At 40.1% G+C, this 21,788-nt stretch overlaps 2 protein-coding genes, 1 long non-coding RNA gene and 3 other non-coding genes across 14 annotated transcripts in view; 5 read left to right on the top strand and 1 right to left on the bottom strand.

The window, feature by feature from the left end:
• Window positions 1–742, top strand: part of CCNT1 (cyclin T1) — a 48,956-nt gene extending 48,214 nt beyond the window's left edge. The window contains exon 8 of one of the 2 annotated variants that reach the window (XR_009451200.1): window positions 499–636. Coding sequence is in view for 1 of the 2 variants with exons in the window: in XM_059682711.1 (XP_059538694.1) it covers window positions 499–720 (222 nt within the window). In the remaining variant the exon portion in view is untranslated. Of the gene's footprint in view, window positions 1–498 lie in introns of both variants that reach the window. The other variant, XM_059682711.1, reaches the window with a different exon arrangement.
• LOC132227526 (uncharacterized) overlaps window positions 1–21,788 on the bottom strand; it is a 65,908-nt gene that overhangs the window by 34,905 nt on the left and 9,215 nt on the right. The window lies entirely within an intron of this gene.
• KANSL2 (KAT8 regulatory NSL complex subunit 2) lies at window positions 736–20,483 on the top strand. 8 transcript variants are annotated; one of them, XM_059682714.1, is made up of 10 exons: window positions 736–871; window positions 1,458–1,716; window positions 2,721–2,899; window positions 3,875–3,989; window positions 7,295–7,458; window positions 7,683–7,849; window positions 8,861–8,957; window positions 12,747–13,000; window positions 18,963–19,082; window positions 19,753–20,483. In XM_059682714.1, the coding sequence occupies exons 2-10, from the start codon at window positions 1,466–1,468 to the stop codon at window positions 19,882–19,884; spliced, it is 1,479 nt and encodes a 492-aa protein (XP_059538697.1). In that variant the 5' UTR covers window positions 736–871; window positions 1,458–1,465; the 3' UTR covers window positions 19,885–20,483. The 8 variants fall into 8 exon arrangements, 5 of the variants coding, with proteins under 5 accessions (XP_059538697.1, XP_059538696.1, XP_059538698.1 ...); XM_059682713.1 differs by lacking the exon at window positions 736–871 and adding an exon at window positions 878–1,197; XM_059682715.1 differs by lacking the exon at window positions 736–871 and having other exon boundaries at window positions 1,338–1,716; window positions 7,295–7,462; window positions 7,687–7,849; window positions 12,747–12,898.
• On the top strand, window positions 9,047–9,183 carry LOC132229008 (small nucleolar RNA SNORA2/SNORA34 family). The gene has a single exon (XR_009451587.1). It is a non-coding gene; the product is annotated as a small nucleolar RNA SNORA2/SNORA34 family (small nucleolar RNA).
• Window positions 18,074–18,206, top strand: LOC132229011 (small nucleolar RNA SNORA2/SNORA34 family). The gene has a single exon (XR_009451590.1). It is a non-coding gene; the product is annotated as a small nucleolar RNA SNORA2/SNORA34 family (small nucleolar RNA).
• LOC132229010 (small nucleolar RNA SNORA2/SNORA34 family) lies at window positions 19,420–19,556 on the top strand. The gene has a single exon (XR_009451589.1). It is a non-coding gene; the product is annotated as a small nucleolar RNA SNORA2/SNORA34 family (small nucleolar RNA).

Genomic DNA, 21,788 nt, shown 5'->3' with positions numbered 1-21,788 from the left:
AAGATCCAGGAAGTTTATGGGGAAGATGCTAGTTCATTCCGACAAGAAGTGAAAAAGAGATGCTTTTAACTAAAAAAATCCTTAAAGGATTATAAAACTGGGATTGTGTCTGCTCTTCCTATATACCTGCGTTATTTAGCATGTAACTGTAGAGAATTTCAATCAGGGTCTAAAGCACAACTAGTATTTCCTTATTCTCAGTCCCATGCTCTTTACTATATGAGAGGCAAAAAGGGATAATAATTAGAATGAGGGCTGGGTTCAAATTCGCCTTCCTCCCTCATTTAGTACATATGGGCCCATTCTATTTCTAAGTTATCTGTAGAATGGAGATAATAGCCTCTACCTCTTAGGGTAGCTTGGAAAATTAAATGTTTATGTACGTAATCGCTCAGACTCAGTAAACACTCAGAAAGTGTTTCAGTAAATGAACTGCTCACAAAAGAAAACTAAGGCCTTTTCCTGTATGAAGTGTCAAATGTCTGATTTTTTTACTAGCTGTGTAGGTGTGCGGAGGGAGCGGCAAGCAAAGACCACAGACAGCACCCCAAGGCGGCCCGAACACCCGCTACGCTCCGAGCTGGAAACCCAGCTCGACTCCGCTGCCCGCGCTCGGCCGCCGCACGCCCCCGGGGCGGAGTTGCTGACAGACAGACAGGTCGTCTCTCCTACCTCAGCCGCACATTTTCTTGGGGTCCCGCCCCGAAGCATGATAGGTAGCTGACTTTGGCCAATGGTGGCACACCGCCGTCGGAGCGCTAGCCAATCAGCGGTTCGGATCCAGGAAAGGCGCGGGGCCGAGCTTGGAAGTGGCTGACGGGGGCAGAAGGGCGAGCGGCGCGGCGCGGCGCAGAGCGGCGCTGGGACAGAGGTAAGATGGCGGCGGTGCTTACTTAGGTCTTTGCAGTTAGGCTGCTGCCTTGCCCCTCCTGCCCCCTCCCGGCTGCTACTCTGTCTCGATCAGCGTCGGGGTCGCTCTCCTCCTGTAGGCTTCCCGGACCCAGATTCCCCGGTGCTCGGAACCTTAGTCCAAAATGGCGCTCTCACGGGCTGCCGAGGCCGGGCTGGGACGGGCATGAGCTCTGAGGCGGGTCGGGACAAAGGCGGCGTGCGGGGAGGCGGAGGCGGGGCGCGGCTCTGCGGCGTTGCTGCCGCCGCTGGGGGCCGGCGCTGAGGCTTCTCCCTCGTGCTGCGGAGGTGCGAGTCCTTGCCATACTTTTAGCGTGGTGGGGGTAGGGGGTGATGGGGAGTTAGGGGGGCTGGGGGGCGCAGCGGGAGAAGAGGAGGCGAGGCTGATTCCCTGGCGCCCGAGGAGAGGGACGGAGAGGGACGGAGAGGGACGGAGAGGGAGGGTCTTGTCTGCCCTTTAGAAACTTGCTCGCGGTCCGCCCGGCTCTTGGCGGAGGAGGAATTTGGACGAGAGTCGGGGCCTTTTGACCTTTTGTGTGGCCCTGCAGGCTTTGGTATGAACAGGATTCGGATCCACGTCTTGCCGACCAATCGAGGGAGGATCACCCCCGTTCCCAGGCCTCAGGAGCCCCTCTCTTGCTCCTTCACTCACCGCCCATGCTCGCAGCCTCGCCTGGAGGGACAGGAGTTTTGCATTAAGCATATCCTTGAGGACAAGAATGCTCCTTTCAAGCAATGTAGCTACATATCGACGAAGAATGGGAAAAGATGCCCCAGTGCTGCCCCAAAGCCTGAGAAGAAAGATGGGTATGTATGTGCAGAATTCTTGTCGTTGGTACTTTTAGTTTTAACGTGAGGGTGGAAGGGGGTATCATGCGGGCTCGGACGTAGCTGCTGAGTTTTTAGCCCACGTGCTTCTGACATGGATTATGAATAACGTATCCTTGGAAAAGAAAAAAAATTGGTGAACACTGGAAGGATACTGTTTTCAATTGGGTCACTCAGATTTTCTCTTTGGATCGTTTGCCCTTACCTTTAAAGGGATAATCTAGTTTTTTTCGTAACCCTGGGGTCCGTGACTCTTGGCCATTTCTGAACCTTATTAAATAATACGCACAATGTGTATTCTGGGAAAGGCGTCATAGCTTTCATTACATACAAAGATATCCACGTGGAGCATAACTTGGGTAGATCATTCTGCATATGCCTTTTTAAAATTGTGTGCGACTTATTACTACTATGTATTAATATTGAAGTAAACTGTAGAGATGTCTTCCAGAACCAGTTTTGAAAGATGAAAGGGGATTTCTTTGATTTGTTGAGATTGTCAGAATGCTTTGTTTGGTGGATAGAGCGCTAGGTTATGCTACCTGCATTTCCCTTTAGTAAAACCAAGAGAGTTGATCTTGGGCCAGTTAAATTATTCTGCCTCACTTGACTTTTAAATATTTGTAAATGAAGATAATGGTTATTTTATTTATTTTTTAAAATATATTTTTATTTCAGAGAGGAAGGGAGAGGGAGAGAGAGCTTGAAACAAAAATGATGAGAGTGAAAAATGTATTGGCTACCTCCTGCATGCCCTCTACTGGGGATTAAGCCTGCAACCCGGGGATGTGCCCTTGACCGGAATCAAACCCAGAGCCCTTCAGTCCACAGGCATGCTCTATCCACTGAGCCAAACCCGCTAGGACGAGATAACGGTTATTTTAATTTCCTAAAAATGATCTAAACATCAGCGAGTAATGAAAATTATTGAACTTTTTCAAGAAAGGACCTATCTGAATATAAAATGTTAATTGTCTCCTTAGGGTGTCCTTCTGTGCTGAACATGCCCGTAGGAACGCACTGGCACTTCATGCACAAATGAAGAAGACCACTCCAGGGCCTGTGGGCGAAGCGCTCTTGTGCCAGCTGAGCGCCTACGCCAAGACAGAGCTGGGGCCTCAGGCTCCGGAAAGTAGTCGCAGTGAAGCCAGCCGAATTCTGGGTAAGGATATTCTCTCCTAGAATGAAAAAGGAGGAAGAAAGGTAACAAGAACTTACCGGTTTTAGCACAGTATATGGTACTTGATAATAGAATACTGTTAATTCATTAGAGGCCCGATGCACGAAATTTGTGCAAGAGTAGGCCTTCCTTCCCCAGATTTCCCTCCGGCCCTGGGCAGGCACCTGGGATTGGGGCTTCCCTCCCAGTGCTGGCTTTGTCCGGAAGGTCGTCCAGTCTAATTAGCATATTATGCTTTTATTGTTATAGATTGGCAAATTGTTGAGATTCTAGGATTGCTATGTTATTTACCAATTCTTTTCAGTTTGAAGTAGTGTGCTGTGCAGAGCCAGCACAGCCAAGGGTTTGGTGAGCCTGAGGGGTCGGGGGCGGGGTAGGAAGGATTAAAGAAAAGACAGACAAAGAGAATAAGCTGAGGCTCAGTGGATCTCCTGTGCCTGGCTGAGGCCACAGAGTGAGATCCAGAGGGCAAGTGGATGCTTATTTTATAGCGGGAGGTAAACAAGGTAGTGGTCACCATAGTTACAATGTTCTTGTGAGTTTCACTTGTTTTGGCAGCACTTGCTGCACCTCCCACAGCCCATTAGCTACCTAGGATGGATCTAGGGAGCTTCATAAGGTCAAGCCTAATTATGCTAAGAGGGCTGTGCCCTCTAAGCTGGGACTTGTTTGTGGCTTTGCCAGCAGGTCAGTCCCTATAGCCACTCCCTAGAGTGTGCTTAGGTTTACTTTCCTGAGTTTATGACTGTTTTCTTAATGGCTCTTTTTATACATACCATCTTTGCTAGGAAAGGTAATTTTAGGAAACAAAAATAACTTTGAGTTGGACCTTGTCTGTTTGAGGGCATGGTTAACTCAATTTTAAGATTTGGGTTAATGTGTTAAGTAACCTAGTTTTGTGTGGTGGAGTTACAGAGGTGGGAAGTCTTAATGGCTGCTGTCCCTTCCTTGCCTCAGATGAAGACAGCTGGAGTGATGGGGAGCAGGAACCCATTACTGTGGATCAGACATGGAGAGGTGACCCTGACAGTGAAGCTGATAGCATAGACAGTGATCAAGAAGATCCCTTGAAGTAAGTTGTAATTCCACATAGGCTTTTAAATATTTTATGTAGTTAGTACATGGAATGTAGTACTGCATACTGTTAAAAGATTAATAACCTAAAAGGGCTGAAGAAAGCTTAGCTGTTTGTGAGCAGAAACAGATTCTGTAAATTAAAGTGTCATGATTCATCATCATTTCACTTTGAAGCAGGATTTGATTCTTTTTTTTAGAGGTCTTGTAATTTGGGAAAACTTTTGGACATCTAATTCTACACCTGAGTAAGTATAGGAGAGAAAATAGGAAATTTCTTGGACATAGGAGAGTTGAGAAATGCTTAGATCAGTTAGAGAAGAGGAAATTAATGTGAATTCTTTTTTTAAAATATATTTTTATTGATTACAGAGAGGAAGGAAGAGGGGGGGAGAGAGATAGAAACATCCATGATGAGAGAGACTCATGGAACAGCTGCCTCCTGCAAGTCCCCCACTGGGGATCGAGCCCACAACCCACGCATTTGCCCTTGACAGGAATCGAACCTGGGACCTTTCAGTTCGCAAGCCAACGCTCTATCCACTGAGCCAAACTGGCTAGGGCGTGAATGCATTCTTGGCGTAAACCTCAGGAATAATAAAGTGATCGTATTTGAAAAACTACATTTGCAAAGTTACATCTTATGGGTTTTTTTTTAAGAAAAATAAAAAGATGTTTCAAGAATATCCTTTGGTTTCATGCCTAAGAGAGAGAGACTGATTTAGAAACCAAGATGTGAGTAATCAGTCTAATGATATCTTACTGTGGTTTCTCTCTTCACTGAACCCATATTCATTTTAGGAGTTGTAGAAACATAAAAGCATTCAGGATTGCTCCTCCTCTAAGTCTCATATTGCTATGTCTCATGGTTTAGTTTAGTTTGCGTTTTTTTTTCTTTTCTGACTTCTGTTTCTTAGCACTTCCCACTGACAATTTAGGTCAATGGTTCTCAAGCTTGGCTGCACATTAGAATCACCTGGGAATCTTTTTAAAATCCTGATTTCTAATGTGCAGCCAAGGTTGAGAACCACGGATTTACGTGGAAGGATGTAAATACTGGAAGGAGTAATGAATTTCTAGACTAGACTGTTGAACTTCAATTCTTAGAGTTTTCTTCATTACCTTGGATTCTGAGGTTTATTAGAAGTCATTTAGGGTTACATTTTTCTGAGTAGATTTTAATCTATTTCTCTTGAGTAATTTCAGTATAGTTAGCAATTCCGAAATACTCTTTTGGAAAGTCTGTCTAAGTAGTTTGAGAAGGAATGTTTGTTTTCTTTCACAGTAATTTTATATCAAGCATATTTTTTATTTTATTTTTCATTGTGCTTTTGTAAATGCCAAACTTGCTGCATTGAAGAGGTGTGTGCTGTCTAGGGTCACAAAGTTTTTTAATGGTCCAGAAACTTGATTTTATTAATAATCTAGAGATCAGTGTCTAGGGGATACAGTCATATCAATATAACTTACAAGAGACTACTTTATCAACCAAAATATCAGTTATGTGAGAAATATAAGTGTTAAAAGGATTAGGTACTCAATGTCAGTTTCTCCTAAAAGGAACATCCAAAGGGAAAAATAAAGGTTCAAATATGTGCAGCAATTAGGCAATGAAATACAAGGCTGTTATTAAAATACATTTTATTGATTTCAGAGAGGAAGGGAGATGGAGAGAGAAACATCAATGATGAAAGAGAATCATTGATCGGCTGCCTACTACTGGCGATTGAGCCAGCAACCCGGGCAAGTGCCCTTGACTGGAATCGAACCTGGGATCCTTCATCCACAGGCCGGTGCTCTATCCACTGAGCCAAACCAGACAGGGCAAGGCTTTTTTTTTTTTTTTTTTTTTTTTTTTTTTTACAGAGAGGAAGGGAGAGGGATAGAGAGTTAGAAACATCGATGAGAGAGAAACATCGATGAGCTGCCTCCTGCACACTCCCTACTGGGTATGTGCCTGCAACCAAGGTACATGCCCTTGACCGGAATCAAACCTGGGACCCTTCAGTCCGCAGGCTGACGCTCTATCCACTGAGCCAAACTGGTTAGGGCAAGGGCAAGGCTTTTTTTAATCCTACGAGGAACATTATCCAAAATAAATTTAGGCTCTTTAAAATATATGTATTTTTAGGAATGTAAATAGAGTTGGTAAATGTCTGCTAATAATTTTTTTTATATATATTTTATTGATTTTTTACAGAGAGGAAGGGAGAGAGATAGAGAGTTAGAAACATCGATGAGAGAGAAACATTGATCAGCTGCCTCCTGCACATCTCCTACTGGGGATATGCCCGCAACCCAGGTACATGCCCTTGACCGGAATCGAACCCGGGACCCCTCAGTCCGCAGGCCGACGCTCTATCCACCGAGCCAAACCGGTTTCAGCTGCTAATAATTTATTAATATGGTTACATATTACTATCTTGTTATATATATATTTTAAAATATATTTTTATTGTGAATTTCAGAGCGGAAGGGATAGGAAGGGAGAGGTAGAAACATCAGTGATAAGAGAATCAGTGATTGGCTGCCTCCTGCACACCCCACACTGGGAATTGAGCCCGCAAGTGCCCCTACTGGGAATCAAACTGACCTCCTGATTCATAGGTTGACATTCAACCACTGAGCAACGGTGGCTGGGCTATCTTATTATATTTAATACAAGTGTTTATTTAATGAAATTCTTTTAAAATTCTTTTTTGGTGTCAGTGTTGGTCATAACTGGGGCCACTTTTTGAATCATTAACAATTTACAGCATATATCTTCACTTGATTGTTTCAGAAAGGCTACTATTTGTATTTTTGATGATGTCATTAGAGATTTATCCTAACTACAATTACTGTTGTCATAGTCATCGTCCCCCCACAACCCTTTGTAGATATATATCTTTGTGATTTGCCTCAAAGTAACCATTTACTTAATTGCTTTAACAAAAGTAATCTTTAAAAGCTCATTTATAGCAGTATCTAGGACTGATGAAGTTTCAGCTTAAGAATAATTAGTACATTTTTCTTTAACTTTTTTTATTTTTAATTTTTCTTCTTTAATCCTCGCTTGAGGATATATTTTCACTGATTTGACAGAGAGAGAGAGACAGAGACAGAGACGGAGACAGAGACACATCAATCAGTTTCTTTTTTTTTATGTAACAACTTGAATGGTAAAAAGATTTCTGTTAATAAGGTGATTGTATCAGCACTGACTGCTTATTAAATATCGTCTAATATCTATCTTTTTCTCTTTTTAAACTTGGGTTTTATTATTGTGTTTTCTTATGCACTGCTGGGAATTTTCTATTCCAGACATGCTGGTGTCTACACAGCTGAAGAAGTGGCCCTGATTATGCGTGAGAAACTAATTCGTTTACAGTCTTTGTACATTGATCAGTTTAAACGACTTCAGCATCTGCTCAAAGAGAAGAAGCGTCGTTACTTACATAATCGGAAAGTGGAACATGAAGCTCTAGGCAAGTTGCAACAACCTGTTGTAGGTTCAACATGTGAACCCACATGTTGTTAGTAGTTACATTTATCTCTGTTGGTATCTGGAGTGGAGGAGACAGAGGTTCCTGATTTGCTTTTGAAACTGCCTGTCTATGACCCAAGATTTTTCTGTTCACTTGTTAATTTGGAGACTAGCCCTTGTTTGGTTTCTTGGCAAATAACATCTTGACTGTTGTTGACTCTCCAGGTAGTAGTCTCCTGACTGGCCCAGAGGGACTATTGGCCAAAGAACGAGATAACTTAAAGCGTCTAAAATGTCTTCGGAGGTATCGTCAGCGCTATGGAGTAGAAGCCTTACTACATAGGCAGCTGAAGGAACGCAGAATGCTGGCCACAGATGGTGCTGCCCAACAGGTAATTTGTGTATATACTTGTAAGGTTTATAAATTTGCTTCCTTTATAAAGTAATTGTCCAAGCACTGTGGTACAGTCTTGGCTCTGACATCTGACTTACTGGATGTGGGGTATATTGAAAAGAGCACTTAGCCCTAACCGGTTTGGCTCAGTGGATAGAGTGTCGGCCTGCGGACTGAAGGGTCCCAGGTTCAATTCCGGTCAAGAGCATATACCTTGGTTGTGGGTACATCCCCAGTAGGAGGTGTGCAGGAGGCAGCTGATCGATGTTTCTAACTCTCTATCCCTCTCCCTTCCTCTCGGTAAAAAAATCAATAAAATATATTAAAAGAAAAAGGAAAAGAGCACTTACCTGGAAGTCCAGAGACGCAGGTTCTAGTCTCAGTTTTCTTCTGACCAGTACTGTGCCTGCGCTGATAACTTCTCTGGGCCTCTATTCCCATCTGCAAATTGAGGGGTTGCCACAGATTTCTCAGTTCTTTGGTTCAGAAATAGGCACAGGTTAAGCCCACTTTCCTTCGGAATCGTGTTTTAGAAGGCAGGAAAATAGGTAGAATGATAGGAGCAATGAATGTTGGGAAGTAAGGTTGATAGGAGCAGAATTAAGTGATCACTTAAATTTTTTTCTCAGGATCTTGGTCTCTGCTTCAATAAGAGTAATTTCATTTTTGTGTTTTATTTGTTGAAGTTTCACATAAGATTACAGTTTCGAGAAGGGTTCTGCTAAAAGATAAAATAGCTTGAAAATCATTAGTCTATGTTGCACGTTCAGAATATGGAGGGGTAAGATTCAAATTAGGGTTGATTCATTTGTACATGAGATTTTAAAAATTATTTTTTTACGTCGTATTGGTGAATACATTTAAATGTTGAATTTTTTAGCTTTTAAAGATGTACCTTTCTTATATTTTATAACTAAATATTCTCATACATAATTGGTTGTATGTTCTTTTGTGGGTGTATTGGTTGTGTTTTTTTGTTTTTTTACTTACCTGTTTTTTTCCATTTTAGGCCCATACCACTCGTTCCAGTCAGCGGTGCTTGGCCTTTGTGGATGATGTTCGTTGTTCTAATCAGTCTCTTCCAATGACCAGACACTGCATTACTCGTATCTTTTTATTTTGTTCAGTTTGCTAGCTAGACCGAAAGGCTAGTGGGAGACACTGATAGTTGCTCAGTTGAAGGTCTTGTTGTCCTTTGGCCCTGAATCAAGGCCAGCAGTTTGCTGAAGCTGCTGGTTTCAAGCAGGAGCCTAAAGAAATGTCTTTCTATGGTCTGTTGTCCATTTCAGAACTTAGGAAATGTAATGGTCAATTCATTAGAAAGAAACATCTGAGTCATTGGTGATAGATGTGGGCTAATATTTATTTGTAGTCAGTTAATACTGGGATTCCAGATACAGAGGTTCCTGCTTTAACTTGTTTATTAGAATTATAATACTGTTAAATCCAGTTATAATAAAAAAAAAATTGTGGATTTTCTACCAGTAACAAAGGACAATTCTGAACTGTGAGCTTCCTTTGAGTATTATCCATTTGTATGGTTAGTGCTCTTAACTTGTATTTTTAGACTTCATTCAAATTGGAAACTTACTTTTTCCAAAAATTGGATAATTACTCCCCAGTTAATTTGCTTTTGAACCATCAGAGCATCATTTGAATCTGCTGTGGGACTACATTTACATAGTACCAAACTGTACTGTTTATTGTGAAAGTACATTTTATATGGACACTGATTGAGAAAGTGACTTTCACTGTAAAAACTTTTGTTGAGTCTGATTTTTTTATATGAAAGGCATAAATATTGCTGGATTTCAGTTGTCTGGCAAGAGATAAAACACTGAAAAGTAAAATATTTTTTCAATAGGAAGAGGAGAACCTTCCCTGGTCTTTTGAAAGGAAAACTGACTGACTTTTCTGCTCTTTTTAAAAAATCTTTTACCAATTTATTAATTATTGCAACAACAAATGTCTGCTAAAGGATTGTTGTCCTTAATGTATAAAATCTTGTGCAAAGTAATTAATAACTGAAATTAAATTCTCAAAACTGAATTGGTTAAAGGCAATCTTTGGACAGATTTAAAAAGAAGTAGTTGATAGTTTAATAGTGCTTATTACTGTAAATAAATAGGAAATAAAACAAATGTTTTAATCCATAAGTTTGATGCTTATATATATGATTTTTAATGAGTGAATTTTAAAAGTTGGTGACAGTGTGGTAAAATGGACCCTCTAAAGGGCTGCCAGTGGGAACATACAGCGTTATAGGCTTTTTATAAAGCAGTTTGACTATCCATATTTTTTAATATGTTACTATCACCTCTGTGAATTTATTTAAGGAGATAATTAAATATAGGACCAGTATTACATAAAATTTCTCTATTTGAGACAAAGTTTTCAGAGATGAGGAAGAAAAAATTATGATACAAAATAATAGTAATATGATATCATTAAACATTTAATACACTTTATGAATGATTTGGGAAAACATTTGATAATAACAAAAATAGGATATGGGATTCTGTAGAGTATGTTTTAACTACATGGAACTAAATACTCGGAGGAAGTTTAATAGAAATGTGACTATTTTTGGATGGTGGGGTTATGAATGCCCTTTTTCCTCTGCTTTGTACTTCTCAGGTTTTCTTCAGTGAGTTTGAATTACTTTATAAGGCAAAAAACTAATTTACAGGTATCAAAGTAGTTTAGATTTTACTTGTAGTATAGGCGTGGGGAACCTTTTCTGCTAAAGGTCATTTGGATATTTATAACATCATTCGTGGGCCATACAAAATTATCAACTTAAAAATTTGCCTGCTTTTGGTTAACTCTATAATTAACTCACTGGTCAGGGCCAGACCAAATGATTTCGTGGGCCTTTTATGGCCTGCGGATTGGATGTTCCCCACCCATTATAGTACTATACTCAGTTTATTAGAATATTAATATTTTAAAAAGCAAAGTTGAAAATGAAATGTATTTGAAAAGAGAAGTATTTTTTCTTTTGTGTTCTTTTCTTTTTCATTCCATAGTTGCCTAAGTCACTTACCCTTCCTTAAGTCCGTATCCCAGAGAAAGATGCGACTGCCATTGGTGACCTGTTAACTCTTTACTCTGGTCTAATGGAGACAGCCCTGGACTGAAAGTAAAGGATGCAGACTCTAGTTGTAGGTCAACCATTCCCTTCTCTTTGTCTTTGTTGTCCCCAGCTGAAAGAAAGGGGTGGATGAGGATGGGGGGAGGATTTTTCCAGGATACGTGGTATTAAATAAGAGATTTATGAAAGTCATTTAAATTCCAAGAAAAATACTGTGAATCAAAGCATTTAATGGATTAACATTTTAAATATTAAAAATTTAAATTAGATTGGGGTTTTCTTAAGCACATAGAGACTGCAAATCCGTTCCCATCAGATTCATATGTTTGTTCATTTGATCATTTTCATTTAATAAATATTTATTTATTTTGTACCATTATTCCTTTAGAGTATAGATTCTCATCTGGGGGTCATTTTGACCCGTTTGGCAATGTGTGAAGGCATTTTGCTTGTCATAACTCGGAGGTGCTACTGACATCTAGTGGGTAGAGGCTAAGAATGCTGCTGAACAACACTCTACAATGCCCAGGACAGCCAGTAATGTCATTAGTGCCAGGGTTGTGAAACCCTGTCTTAGCATCATGAAAGAAATGGCTTTATTAAAGAATTTTTATTTGGTTTAAAAATTACAATGTGCATTAGATTTTTTAGTTTTTAAAAATTACCTTAACATTTCCCCCCTACCCCCAATTTATTTATTAACTAGAGGCCTGATGCACAAAATTTGTGCAAGGGGCTTGGCCTTCACAGCCCTGGCTGCCTCCATCCTTGCAGCCCCGGCTTTGTCCGGAAGGTTGTCCAGATGGTCGCCCTGCTATTTGGTCTAATTAGCATATTAGCTCTTTATTATATAGAATTACACTTGATATTCAATAATCCTGGAAACAATCAGCTTATAGAAAATTGTGCTTTCGTACTTAAAAATAAGCCTAAATTTAAAATAGGAAAATAACCATACAGTTAGGATTTTCAGAAATGATAACACTTGTGTAAAATGTGCTTTGTACAGTAACTGGAACTGGAAGTTTATTTGATCTGATTATGATTTCAATTTTGATTCATCCTATAGAGCTTCTTTGTCAACCTGGAAAGAATCCTTTTCTGCTTCTAGCCTTAACATTAGCTGTCCTGTTAGAGCACCTAGGAGCATTTCTGGATTACTTTCTTTCCATGGGCTTTCATAAAATTGTCTCTTTTCTCTTTGGGATAATAAAAGGATTCCCCAACCCCCCCACCCCCCCCCCCCCAAAAAAAGGGTATGAAAATATATTTTTACTTTCTTTCAGGATATGATAGCTAGTCACTATTATTAGAGCTTCCATTTTCTCCAGTTCCAGTTCTCTGCTGCTTTGAACAATTTTATCATGTAAGCATTTGAAAACAAGGTTTAAAAACTTTTTGTCAGTCTTCTTAAAGGAGCAGAAACAACTTTGTCTCTCTTGAGTCTTGGAGTTAGTAGAGGCCTCTGCAGACTGTTTACATTTGTCATGATATCTCTTCTGTGTAAGTGTAGATTCCTAGGATTGTTACTGCTGTATGCTCAGCACTGTGTTTTGAAGTGTTTTATAAGGGAGAACAAGATTAGTGTCTAGTTTACATGGCTAGGATCTTGAAATGGAGGTTGGGGACTAGTTTTAAATTACTGATTGAGATAGAATTAGAAAAATTGCTAACTGCATTTTGTTCTGTGTCAATTATAACCAATTATCTTGTAGTGCAGACCTTGAGTTTTACATGGCAGACACTTGTATTTTGTATCTCCCATAGGTCCATTTTATTTCCCTTGACCGTTTTTCTGCAGATATTTGTCAGGACACGAATCAGGTTCTCTTCAAATGCTGCCAGGGGTCTGAAGAGGTACCCTGCAACAAACCAGTTCCTGTAAGCCTCTCTGAAGATCCCTGCTGCCCACTGCATTTCCAGTTGCCTCCTCAGATGTATAAGCCCGAGCAGGTACTGTCTGTGCCAGACGATCTGGAAGCCGGCCCCATGGATCTGTACTTGAGTGCTGCTGAGCTTCAGCCCACTGAGAGTTTACCTCTGGAGTTCAGTGATGTAAGTTAGAGAAGTCTGCTCTGGTTGGCCCTTGAGGCAAGGCCTTATTTATTAACTAGAGGCCCGGTGCACGAAAATTCGTGCACTCAGGTGGGGGGTCCCTCAGCCTGGCCTGCGACTTTTTGTAGACCAGGAGCCCTCAGGGGATGTCTGGCTGATGGCTTAGGCCCGCTCCCCATGTGGGGAGCGGGCCTAAGCAGCAGTCTGGCCTCCCTCTGTGGGAGGTGACCAGTGGAGTGATCAGGGGATGGCACTGGCCAGTCCCGCCCCCCCAGTCATCCCTCCGACTCCACTTGTCACCGTTGCCCGCCCGTCGCCGTCTCCTCCCTCTGCCAACTGGTCGTTCTGCAGTTTGGTCGATTTGCATATTAGGCTTTTATTTTTATAGGATGGTGAGAATAGATTAGTCTTTTGTGCTCAGGAGAATTGATAAAGTTTTTGAAATCATATATGCATGGTTGTATGTATATGTTAGCATATTCATTTAGAGACCGTTTAGATAGGCAGAAATTTTTCTGAGGGAATGGTAAGGGAAATTGTAAACTAAGGGAAGTTAGAAAGTCAGGATTATGGTTGGATTTGGTGTAACAGGAAATATGCTACCCATCTGCAAGGTGAGTGAGTCACCAGCATCTTAATACTGAGTTCTGATACCTACTTCTGACACTGTAAACTTGTGTTTTGGCTCCATAGTAAGGGGTTTCATTTTCAGATTAATGTGTATCACAAGAAATTACTGTAAACTTGGTTACTATTTTTCAATTTTGATGTTATTACATAATCCTGTTGTGAATGGACTAGAACAGTGATCTCACTGAGTATTTACTTTGTACACTTCTGTCTTTTTTAGCTTGTTTGATTGGCCATAGCACATAAATCCAGCTCAGATTTTGTTTCCCTACTTAGCACTATCCTACTATTTGACTTTAGGGATCAGTTAACATCCCACCTCTGTCTTGGCACTTTGCTTATTACTCTTTAGCCTTCTGGATATAGGTCCTTATTATTAAGATAAGTCTTTTGAATTTCATAATAGAGGTATCTTGTGTCTAACCATGACATGTTTAAGGGGACAAATCTAAATGGGAAATTAGGTGGAAGTAAGGTTTGGGTAGCCTCAAGATTTACTAAAAAAGATACACTAGGTCAGGGTAATATGTGGGGGGGGAGGAAATGGCATTAATTTTTCCCTCAATAATTTCCTTTTCAGGATTATATACTGTCAATAGGTGTAAAAAGCATGGTTTTTATTACTTCATTTATAATACAATTTTTGTTATAATCCTGATTATAATTGCTCTTTAAAAAGTTTCTTTAAAAAGAAAAAATTTATTTCACACAGATTCATGGCTTATGAGAACTCGAAAGGGACCTTAGAGATTATGCATTCTGGTGTTTCCCAAACTTTTCTACTGAGATTATGTTAAAGAGAGTAAATAAGTAACTCTAAATTGGGGGGGACAGATTTTATTTTTTCATTGCTTAAAGTATTACAAAGAGTATTACATATGTCTCCCCCCCCCCTTTGACAATCCCCCAGCCTTCTCTACCCCCCCGTGTCTTATGTCCATTGGTTATGCTTATATGCATGCATACAAGTCCTTTGGTTGATCTCTTACTCCCGCCCCCCAACGCCCCCCAGCCTTCCGGCTGTAGTTTGACAGTCTGTTCAAGGCTGCTCTGCCTCTGTATCTATTTTTGTTCATCAGTTTATAATGATCCTTATTATCCATAAATGAGTGAGATCATGTGATATTTTTCTTTCATTGACTGGCTTATTTCACTTAGCATAATGCTCTCCAGTTCCATCCATGCTGTTGCAAATGGTAAGAATTCCTTCCTTTTTACAGCAGCATAGTATTCCATCGTGTAGATGTACCACAGTTTTCTAATCCATTCATCTGCTGATGGGCAGTTAGGCCGTTTCCAGATCTTCGCTATGGTGAATTGTGCTGCTATGAACATAGGGGTGCATATATCTTTTCTGATTGGTGTTTCTGGTTTCTTGGGATATATTCCTAGAAGTGGGATCACGAGGTCAAATGGGAGCTCCATTTTTAACTTTTTGAGGAAACTCCATACTGTCTTCCATAGTGGCTGCACCAGTCTGCATTCCCACCAGCAGTGCATGAGTGTTCCCTTTTCTCCGCATCCTGTCCAGTACTTGTCGTTTGTTGATTTGTTGATGATAGCCATTCTGACAGGTGTGAGATGGTACCTCATTGTTGTTTTGATTTGCATCTCTCGGATGATTAGTGACTTTGAGCATGTTTTCATATGTCTCTTGGCTTTCTGAATGTCCTCTTTTGAAAGGTGTCTATTTAAGTCCTTTGCCCATTTTTTGATTGGATTGTTTATCTTCCTTTTGTTAAGTTGTATGAGTTCCCTATAAATGTTGGAGATTAAACCCTTATTGGTGGTAACATTGGCGAATATGTTCTCCCATCCGGTGGGCTTTGAGGGGGACAGATTTTTAGCTACTCGTTTATTTTACATGTGAGGAAAACCCGAGGGGTGCTTTTATTTTTAAAATTCAGTAATATGAGGAGCTTTATAGTGTCTAACTATAACCTAATAACCACTACATCACCAAATTCTCTCCAAATGTTAATGTAAAAACTAGTATGTGTTTTATATAGATGTACTAGATTATTAATATTTGTTATCTGATAATTTTGAAAGCCATTTCTATTTTGATTATTTTGGTTTTCCCCTTTCACCTGTTTTGCCATGTTAGTTTTAAGTGATCTTTTCTTTCTCAAACCTTTGATAACTAGAGTTAAGAAAATATGACTGTCCCAATATCTTTGGAGATTATAGTCTTGTTTGTTCTTTGGAGAATAGTTACACAAAATATTAAAGACTGTAAGATGTGATGGTAGGCAAAACCTAACATTTAAGAAATCTTAATTTTAAAAGATTCTAAAAAACATATGCTATCAGATCTGTTCATCTTTATATTTGGCACGGATTTCTTAAAGAATATAAGAGAAAAAAGCTTTACTTTTGAGAATCCAGTGGGTTTTTAAGATGGACCTTTGTAAAACAATTAGCTATTTGTAATTGATGATCTATTGTGTTTATAATAATGTTCTTTTGATGAACTACATTGGTCATTAAAAAATAGTTTTATTCTTAATCTTTGGAGGTAAATTCTCCAGAAAATTTGAAATAAAATGCAGTTTTAGAAAATAATCTCTGTCCTCCCACAAATTCTGGATATATTAGTATAAAATTTTTCTGGGAAAAAATAATTTTTTTTTTTAAATCCTCACCGGAGGATATTTTTCCATTGATTTTTAGAGAGAGGGAAAGACAAAGCAATATCTATGTGAGAGAAACATATCAATTGGTTGCCTCCTGCATGCACTCCAACCAGGGCCCGGGCCAAGGAGGATCCTACAACCGAAGGTATGTGCCCTTGACCGGAATTGAACCCGGGACCCTTTGGTCCACAGGCCAGTGCTCTGTCCACTGAGCCAAACTAGCTAGGGCAAAAACGATTTCTTTTTTTTTTTTTTTTTTTTTTTTTTTTATATTTTATTTTTAGAGAGGAAGGGACAGGGATAGAGAGTTAGAAACATCAATGAGAGAGAAACATCGATCAGCTGCCTCCTGCACGCCCCCTACTGGGGATGTGCCCGCAACCAAGGTACATGCCCCTGACCGGAACCGAACCCGGGACCCCTCAGTCCGCAGGGCGACGCTCTATCCACTGAGCCAAACCGGTGCTGGCCGATTTCTTAATTATGAGTTTCACTAAGCAATTTTGTTACCTGTATTGTTTTAGATATAGTTTCTATAACATGTTAATAACTTTTGATAACTTCACTCAGGGGAGGGCCTGGTATGAGCTATTACTATGGGTAAAAATTCTGCACTTGATCTTAGCCAAAAGGCTGAGACACGAAAAGCATGTCATTCTGGATATTACACTTGTCTGTTTCCTGTGTTTTGATCCAAAGATGTTTGGCAAATAACATCATAGTTTATTCCTATTAACTTTGAGCTTGCTCTGTGTGTGTTTATGGTTTTTGAGATCAGAACAAAAATGGATTCTCAGAATGTTTTGATAGTTGCAATTAAACATTCCTGTTATGGTAGGCTTTTCTGCTGATTATTTCTTCCTTTCTTGGTTCCTTTCTCCAAATTCAGTTCTTGTTACAGACAACACTGTAACTATGTGAGAAAAGTCTTTTCAGTATCTATTTTCTTTTGAAAACATTTCTTGACTGTTGTCCTCTTGAGACTTGGAAATCTTTTGCCTCACCACTTAAATGGTTTCTTTTAAATTCCAAGTTAATTATCTCTATATAAAAGCCCAAGTGACCGAATGACCGTTTGACTAGTTGCTATGACATGCACTGACCATCAGGGGGCAGACGCTCAACACAGGAGCTTTCCCACAGTGGGGCGCCAGATGCCAGACTCATGGCTGGTGATTGCAGCTGCGGTGGCAGCACGCTGCTGAGCAACAACGGTGGCAGGTGCAGCCGGGCTGGGATGAGTGGGAGCTGAGCAGGGGCTCAGCCCGGGCTTGGGCTCTTCCCTGGCTGCCTGCTGCTTTGAGGGGGAGCAGGCCAGGCTGAGGGACTCCACCGGTGCATGAATCCTCTAGTTTGTATAATAAATGTGCATAGTAAAAGAATTAAAATAGTTTATTGTCTTAACCATATGAGAACACTGGTTTCTGTGGATATTTCATATCTGAAGTGAATGTATCCTTTTAGGTAGCTGATATCCTTTTCTTTGTGTTTCTGCTTAAATTAACCAGCTTTAAGTCCAGTGTTCTTTATTTACTTTTTTCAACCTTAATTGTTTTGAAGATGTGATTCAAGAAAGGGAAAGGATTTTGGACTCTAAGACGTAACCTATTTAAAAGCATAGAAATAACTGAGCTTCTCGTGAAATTAGATTAGTGGAAACATAGACTCTCTAGAAAGTGGATTGGACATAAGGGAGTACAAACCCTTGGGTAATTTTCACTCTTAAACAGGAGAGTTTAGGGATACCTCTTAGAAAGTGGCGACATGCAAGTCAGTTTGACACATTGTCTGAGCCTTTGCAATGCTTTAGGCCCTGAATCAAGACCAGTGGTTTTTTTGTAGCTGTTGGTTTCAAACAGGAGCCAAGAGCAATGTCTTCCTGGGTTTGTCGGCCATTCAGGACCCAGTGGGAATGGCGAATTCAATTGGATGAAACAGTCTGTAAATACAATATTTTTTGTTTGTTTACATTTGGATTGTTAGGTTTAAGAATCAGGAGCTCATAATTCTGTGGGGATAAGGACTTAACCAAAATAGTTTTATTTAGCTGTTAAGAGGGACTTTGAGTTTTGTTGTTTTTTTTTTAAATATATTTTATTGATTTTTTACAGCGAGGAAGGGAGAGAGAGAGAGAGAGTTAGAAGCATTGATGAGAGAAACATCGATCAGCTGCCTCCTGCACATCCCCTACTGGGGATGTGCCCGCAACCCAGGTACATGCCCCTGACCGGAATCGAACCCGGGACCTTTCAGTCCACAGGCCGACGCTCTATCCACTGAGCCAAACCGGTTTTGGTGACTTTGAGTTTTTTTACGTATTTATTTCTCTTCTCTCCCTTTCCCTCTTGCTTACTGGCTTGCTTTGTGGCTGTTAGGACATTAATCAAACAATCTCATATTACCCATTTTTTAAGGCAATATTTCAGTTTAATTTGTAATTATGCTGATTGGAAAATATGCTTTTTAAAGCGACTGGTGGTCCCTGCTTTATACTTGGCAGCAAGGAAAAATGCTTAGTTCTTTTGGATAATACCCCATTTGTTGGACATTATGGGAAAGTCTTTTTTTTGATTCAAGGTAGGTAAGGGGTAAGGGAAGTGTGGGAAAATTGCTTTATGGTTTGCTGAAAAATATGCCAACTTTAGCTAATTGGTTCGTTTGGTATTGCTGATGAGCATTTCTCTGTCTTTTCCTAGGACTTGGATGTTGTGGGTGATGGTATGCAGTGTCCTCCTTCACCCTTGCTTTTTGATCCTTCACTAACCCTTGAAGATCATTCAGTCAAAGACACTGCTGAAGGCCCAGTGGATACTTTGGCAAGTGAAGAACAACCCGGCCAGGCTTCCCTCATGTAGCCATTCAGCCAGGCAGAGGGTTCCCTGCTGGCTGTGCTAGCATGTACTCCCAGAGCGTGAGTGGGGATGTCATCACACGGAGACTGTAAAGGTGTCCCAGATGGTAGTTCTCCAGATAGGCTCTTAGAAATCCCGGTTTTCATATCTCAGCAGGACACATTTATTTTGTTAGCTAGACAAGGAATCTAGGTACATTGTTCCTTTTAAGGCAGAGTTCAGCACTGGAATTATTTTCATCATAGGGTAAGGATAAGTAATGTAATTTGGTTTCTTTCTCTGAGCCTTGGGTGGGATACAAATGGCCCTGACTGAAGACCAGCGCTTATACTATAGCTGTTGGTTTCAAGCAGAGGCCCAAAGGACCATCTTCCTGTGATCTGTTGGTTGTTCTGGAAATTCAGCACAGAATGGCTATTTCATTTGGAAGAAACAACCCACAGCTCTCCCTCCCATTGGGAGTCTTAGGAATGCTTCAAGAAATAACAAGTATGGGGAAGAGCAACTGTCCAGTATTATTTTATTTCTGCTGTCTTGTTCTTGTTGCTATGATACATGGGCATTGATAAGTCAGGTTCACGCTTCAGACCACAACAAATGAATTTGTAACCAAGGTAACTTTCTTTTTTAACAGGGCCAGATGCAGATGGCCGGAGATGGGTGCAGATCACAGGGATCTCGAAATTCTGAGAAAGCCTCTGCACCGTTGTCTCAAAGTGGAGTGGCGACTGCAAACGGGAAGCCAGAACACAGTTCTATCAGTTGATTGTTTGGGGAATCGCTTGACTTTGGAGGATTTGAATTTCCCATTCTTTAAACAAGTATTTCTGACCTCTCTAAAGGACAACCCAGACTACTTTGTTTTCCTTCTGGCTTTTTGAGTGCTATAGTCAAACATACACCAAATTTGGGGGGCAGGGACCAGTAGTAGTGTTTAAAAGTTGTGTCTTTCTGCTCTGGGCGAGGAAGAAAAATAGGTGAATCTTGTCAGAGCTGCTGGGATCAAGCAAGTATTTGGGACTCTGTGCCATGAGAAGAGACATCTTGGTAAGGGGATTTCCAAAGTCTTTAAGTGGGAGTTGTGCATCCCTGGGATATTGATGGACCCCGTGTCTGGCCATTGCTATGTAGCAGCTTGTGTTTTAGCCTTTTCTCACCTCTCACCTAGTTGGGGATTCTGAACTCCCTTCCTCCCCAATAAACTCTGACCTGTAACTTCAGAAAATAGCCCACAGGACTGGGTCCTCCTTAACCATCCATCTTCAACGTATGTAAATTTCTGTAGTGACTATCCTAATGTAAAATGCCATAAAAAGTTATTGTATATAGTTTGTATTAAATATTAAAATGTTATGAAAATATAAATCACTTGAATGCATGTTTTATTTGTATTTGAGAGAAAAAATATATATGTGTATATATATAAATAAATAATATATGTATATATATAAATAAATAAATAATTGGGGTGGTGGTCCTTAGGGAGCTGTTTCTGGTGGGAAAGGGAAAATAGGACAAATCCCAAGAAGTAAACACACTTTCAGTAACTTACTTTACTTTAGTTTTGGTTTGCAGGATAAGATAAAGTTCTGTTAGAAGTAAATGGAAAGAGGTAGGACCTCCCTATGAAAGCCTACCAGTTCCAAATATCTTCCTTTCCACTCTCCTCTGTGCCCCCTACTTCTACTCCCATTTCTCTTTCACAATGCCTGATTATCATTTTTAAAGTTCTGTAGGACTAGGAATGTATATCCATAAACATGTATCTTTAACCATCCATATTCTATGTAAATGTATGTAAATTACATATGTATATGTATATGAATATATAAAACTCCTGGAGAAGTTGGATCTGGTGCTGGGTCACAGATAGGCATAAGTTGTCCAGATCTTATAAAAGTTACTGTTTTTGTTTGTTTAAGAGAGGGGAATGGAGAGGGAATGGGGAAAAAGAAACATTGATGTGAGAGCGGAACATCAGTCAGCTGCCTCCTGCATGCCGGCTAACTGGGATAGAGCCCACAACCCAGGCATATGCCCTGACCGGAAATGGAACCAGCAATCTTGTGGTGCACAGGATGGCACCCACCCAACTGAGCCATACCTGCCAGGGCTATCAAGATCATTTTGATGAATCGAAGGGTAAAGTTAAAATAAAAATTTAGGTAGGGTTAAGTTACCTATGCTAGAGGTTATTTATTGCAGTGCATTATGACAAGGAGGCCAAAAGATCACCTATAAGAACCGAACTAAGGAACAAAAAATTTATAGTTAGACCAGCGATTTCAACTTTTCAACTCATGGCACACAAAATAATTACTAAAATTCTGTGGCACACCAAAAATATTATTTGCTGATTGGTTGTGATTTTTTTTTTATGTGACAGTCTAAGGGAGAGGAGGTCAGTGTTCCTGACTAAATAGGTATTGTGTATTTAAAAAATTCTTGCAGTAGGATGAATTTTTATTTTGGTTGAAAATAGCTGTTACATCATCACTTTGGCTTTAAGTATTTACATCCAGAGAATGGTTGAAAGCTCAGAAGGCTCATTGAATTTGAGATCTTTTCATAGGTCCTGCAGTATACTCATAACACAGGAGAAGCATTTATGCAGCTGTAAATAAGAATATGCTTTTGCAACAAGATTATTGAATTCCTATTTTTTTAAAA

The sequence above is a fragment of the Myotis daubentonii genome, chromosome 2, assembly GCF_963259705.1.
Source record: "Myotis daubentonii chromosome 2, mMyoDau2.1, whole genome shotgun sequence".
Lineage (NCBI taxonomy): Eukaryota > Metazoa > Chordata > Mammalia > Chiroptera > Vespertilionidae > Myotis > Myotis daubentonii.
Note: the sequence above shows the minus strand (reverse complement) of the source record. Positions and strands in the feature narration are given on the sequence as shown.

Excerpts from the sequence above, each read along its gene's own strand:
- KANSL2 (XM_059682714.1), top strand. The coding sequence starts at position 1,466 with ATGAACAGGATTCGGATCCACGTCTTGCCGACCAATCGAGGGAGGATC. Across the intron at positions 7,459-7,682 it reads AGTGGAACATGAAGCTCTAG|GTAGTAGTCTCCTGACTGGC; the intron begins GCAAGTTGCAAC and ends TTGACTCTCCAG. Across the intron at positions 13,001-18,962 it reads TACCTCTGGAGTTCAGTGAT|GACTTGGATGTTGTGGGTGA; the intron begins GTAAGTTAGAGA and ends GTCTTTTCCTAG.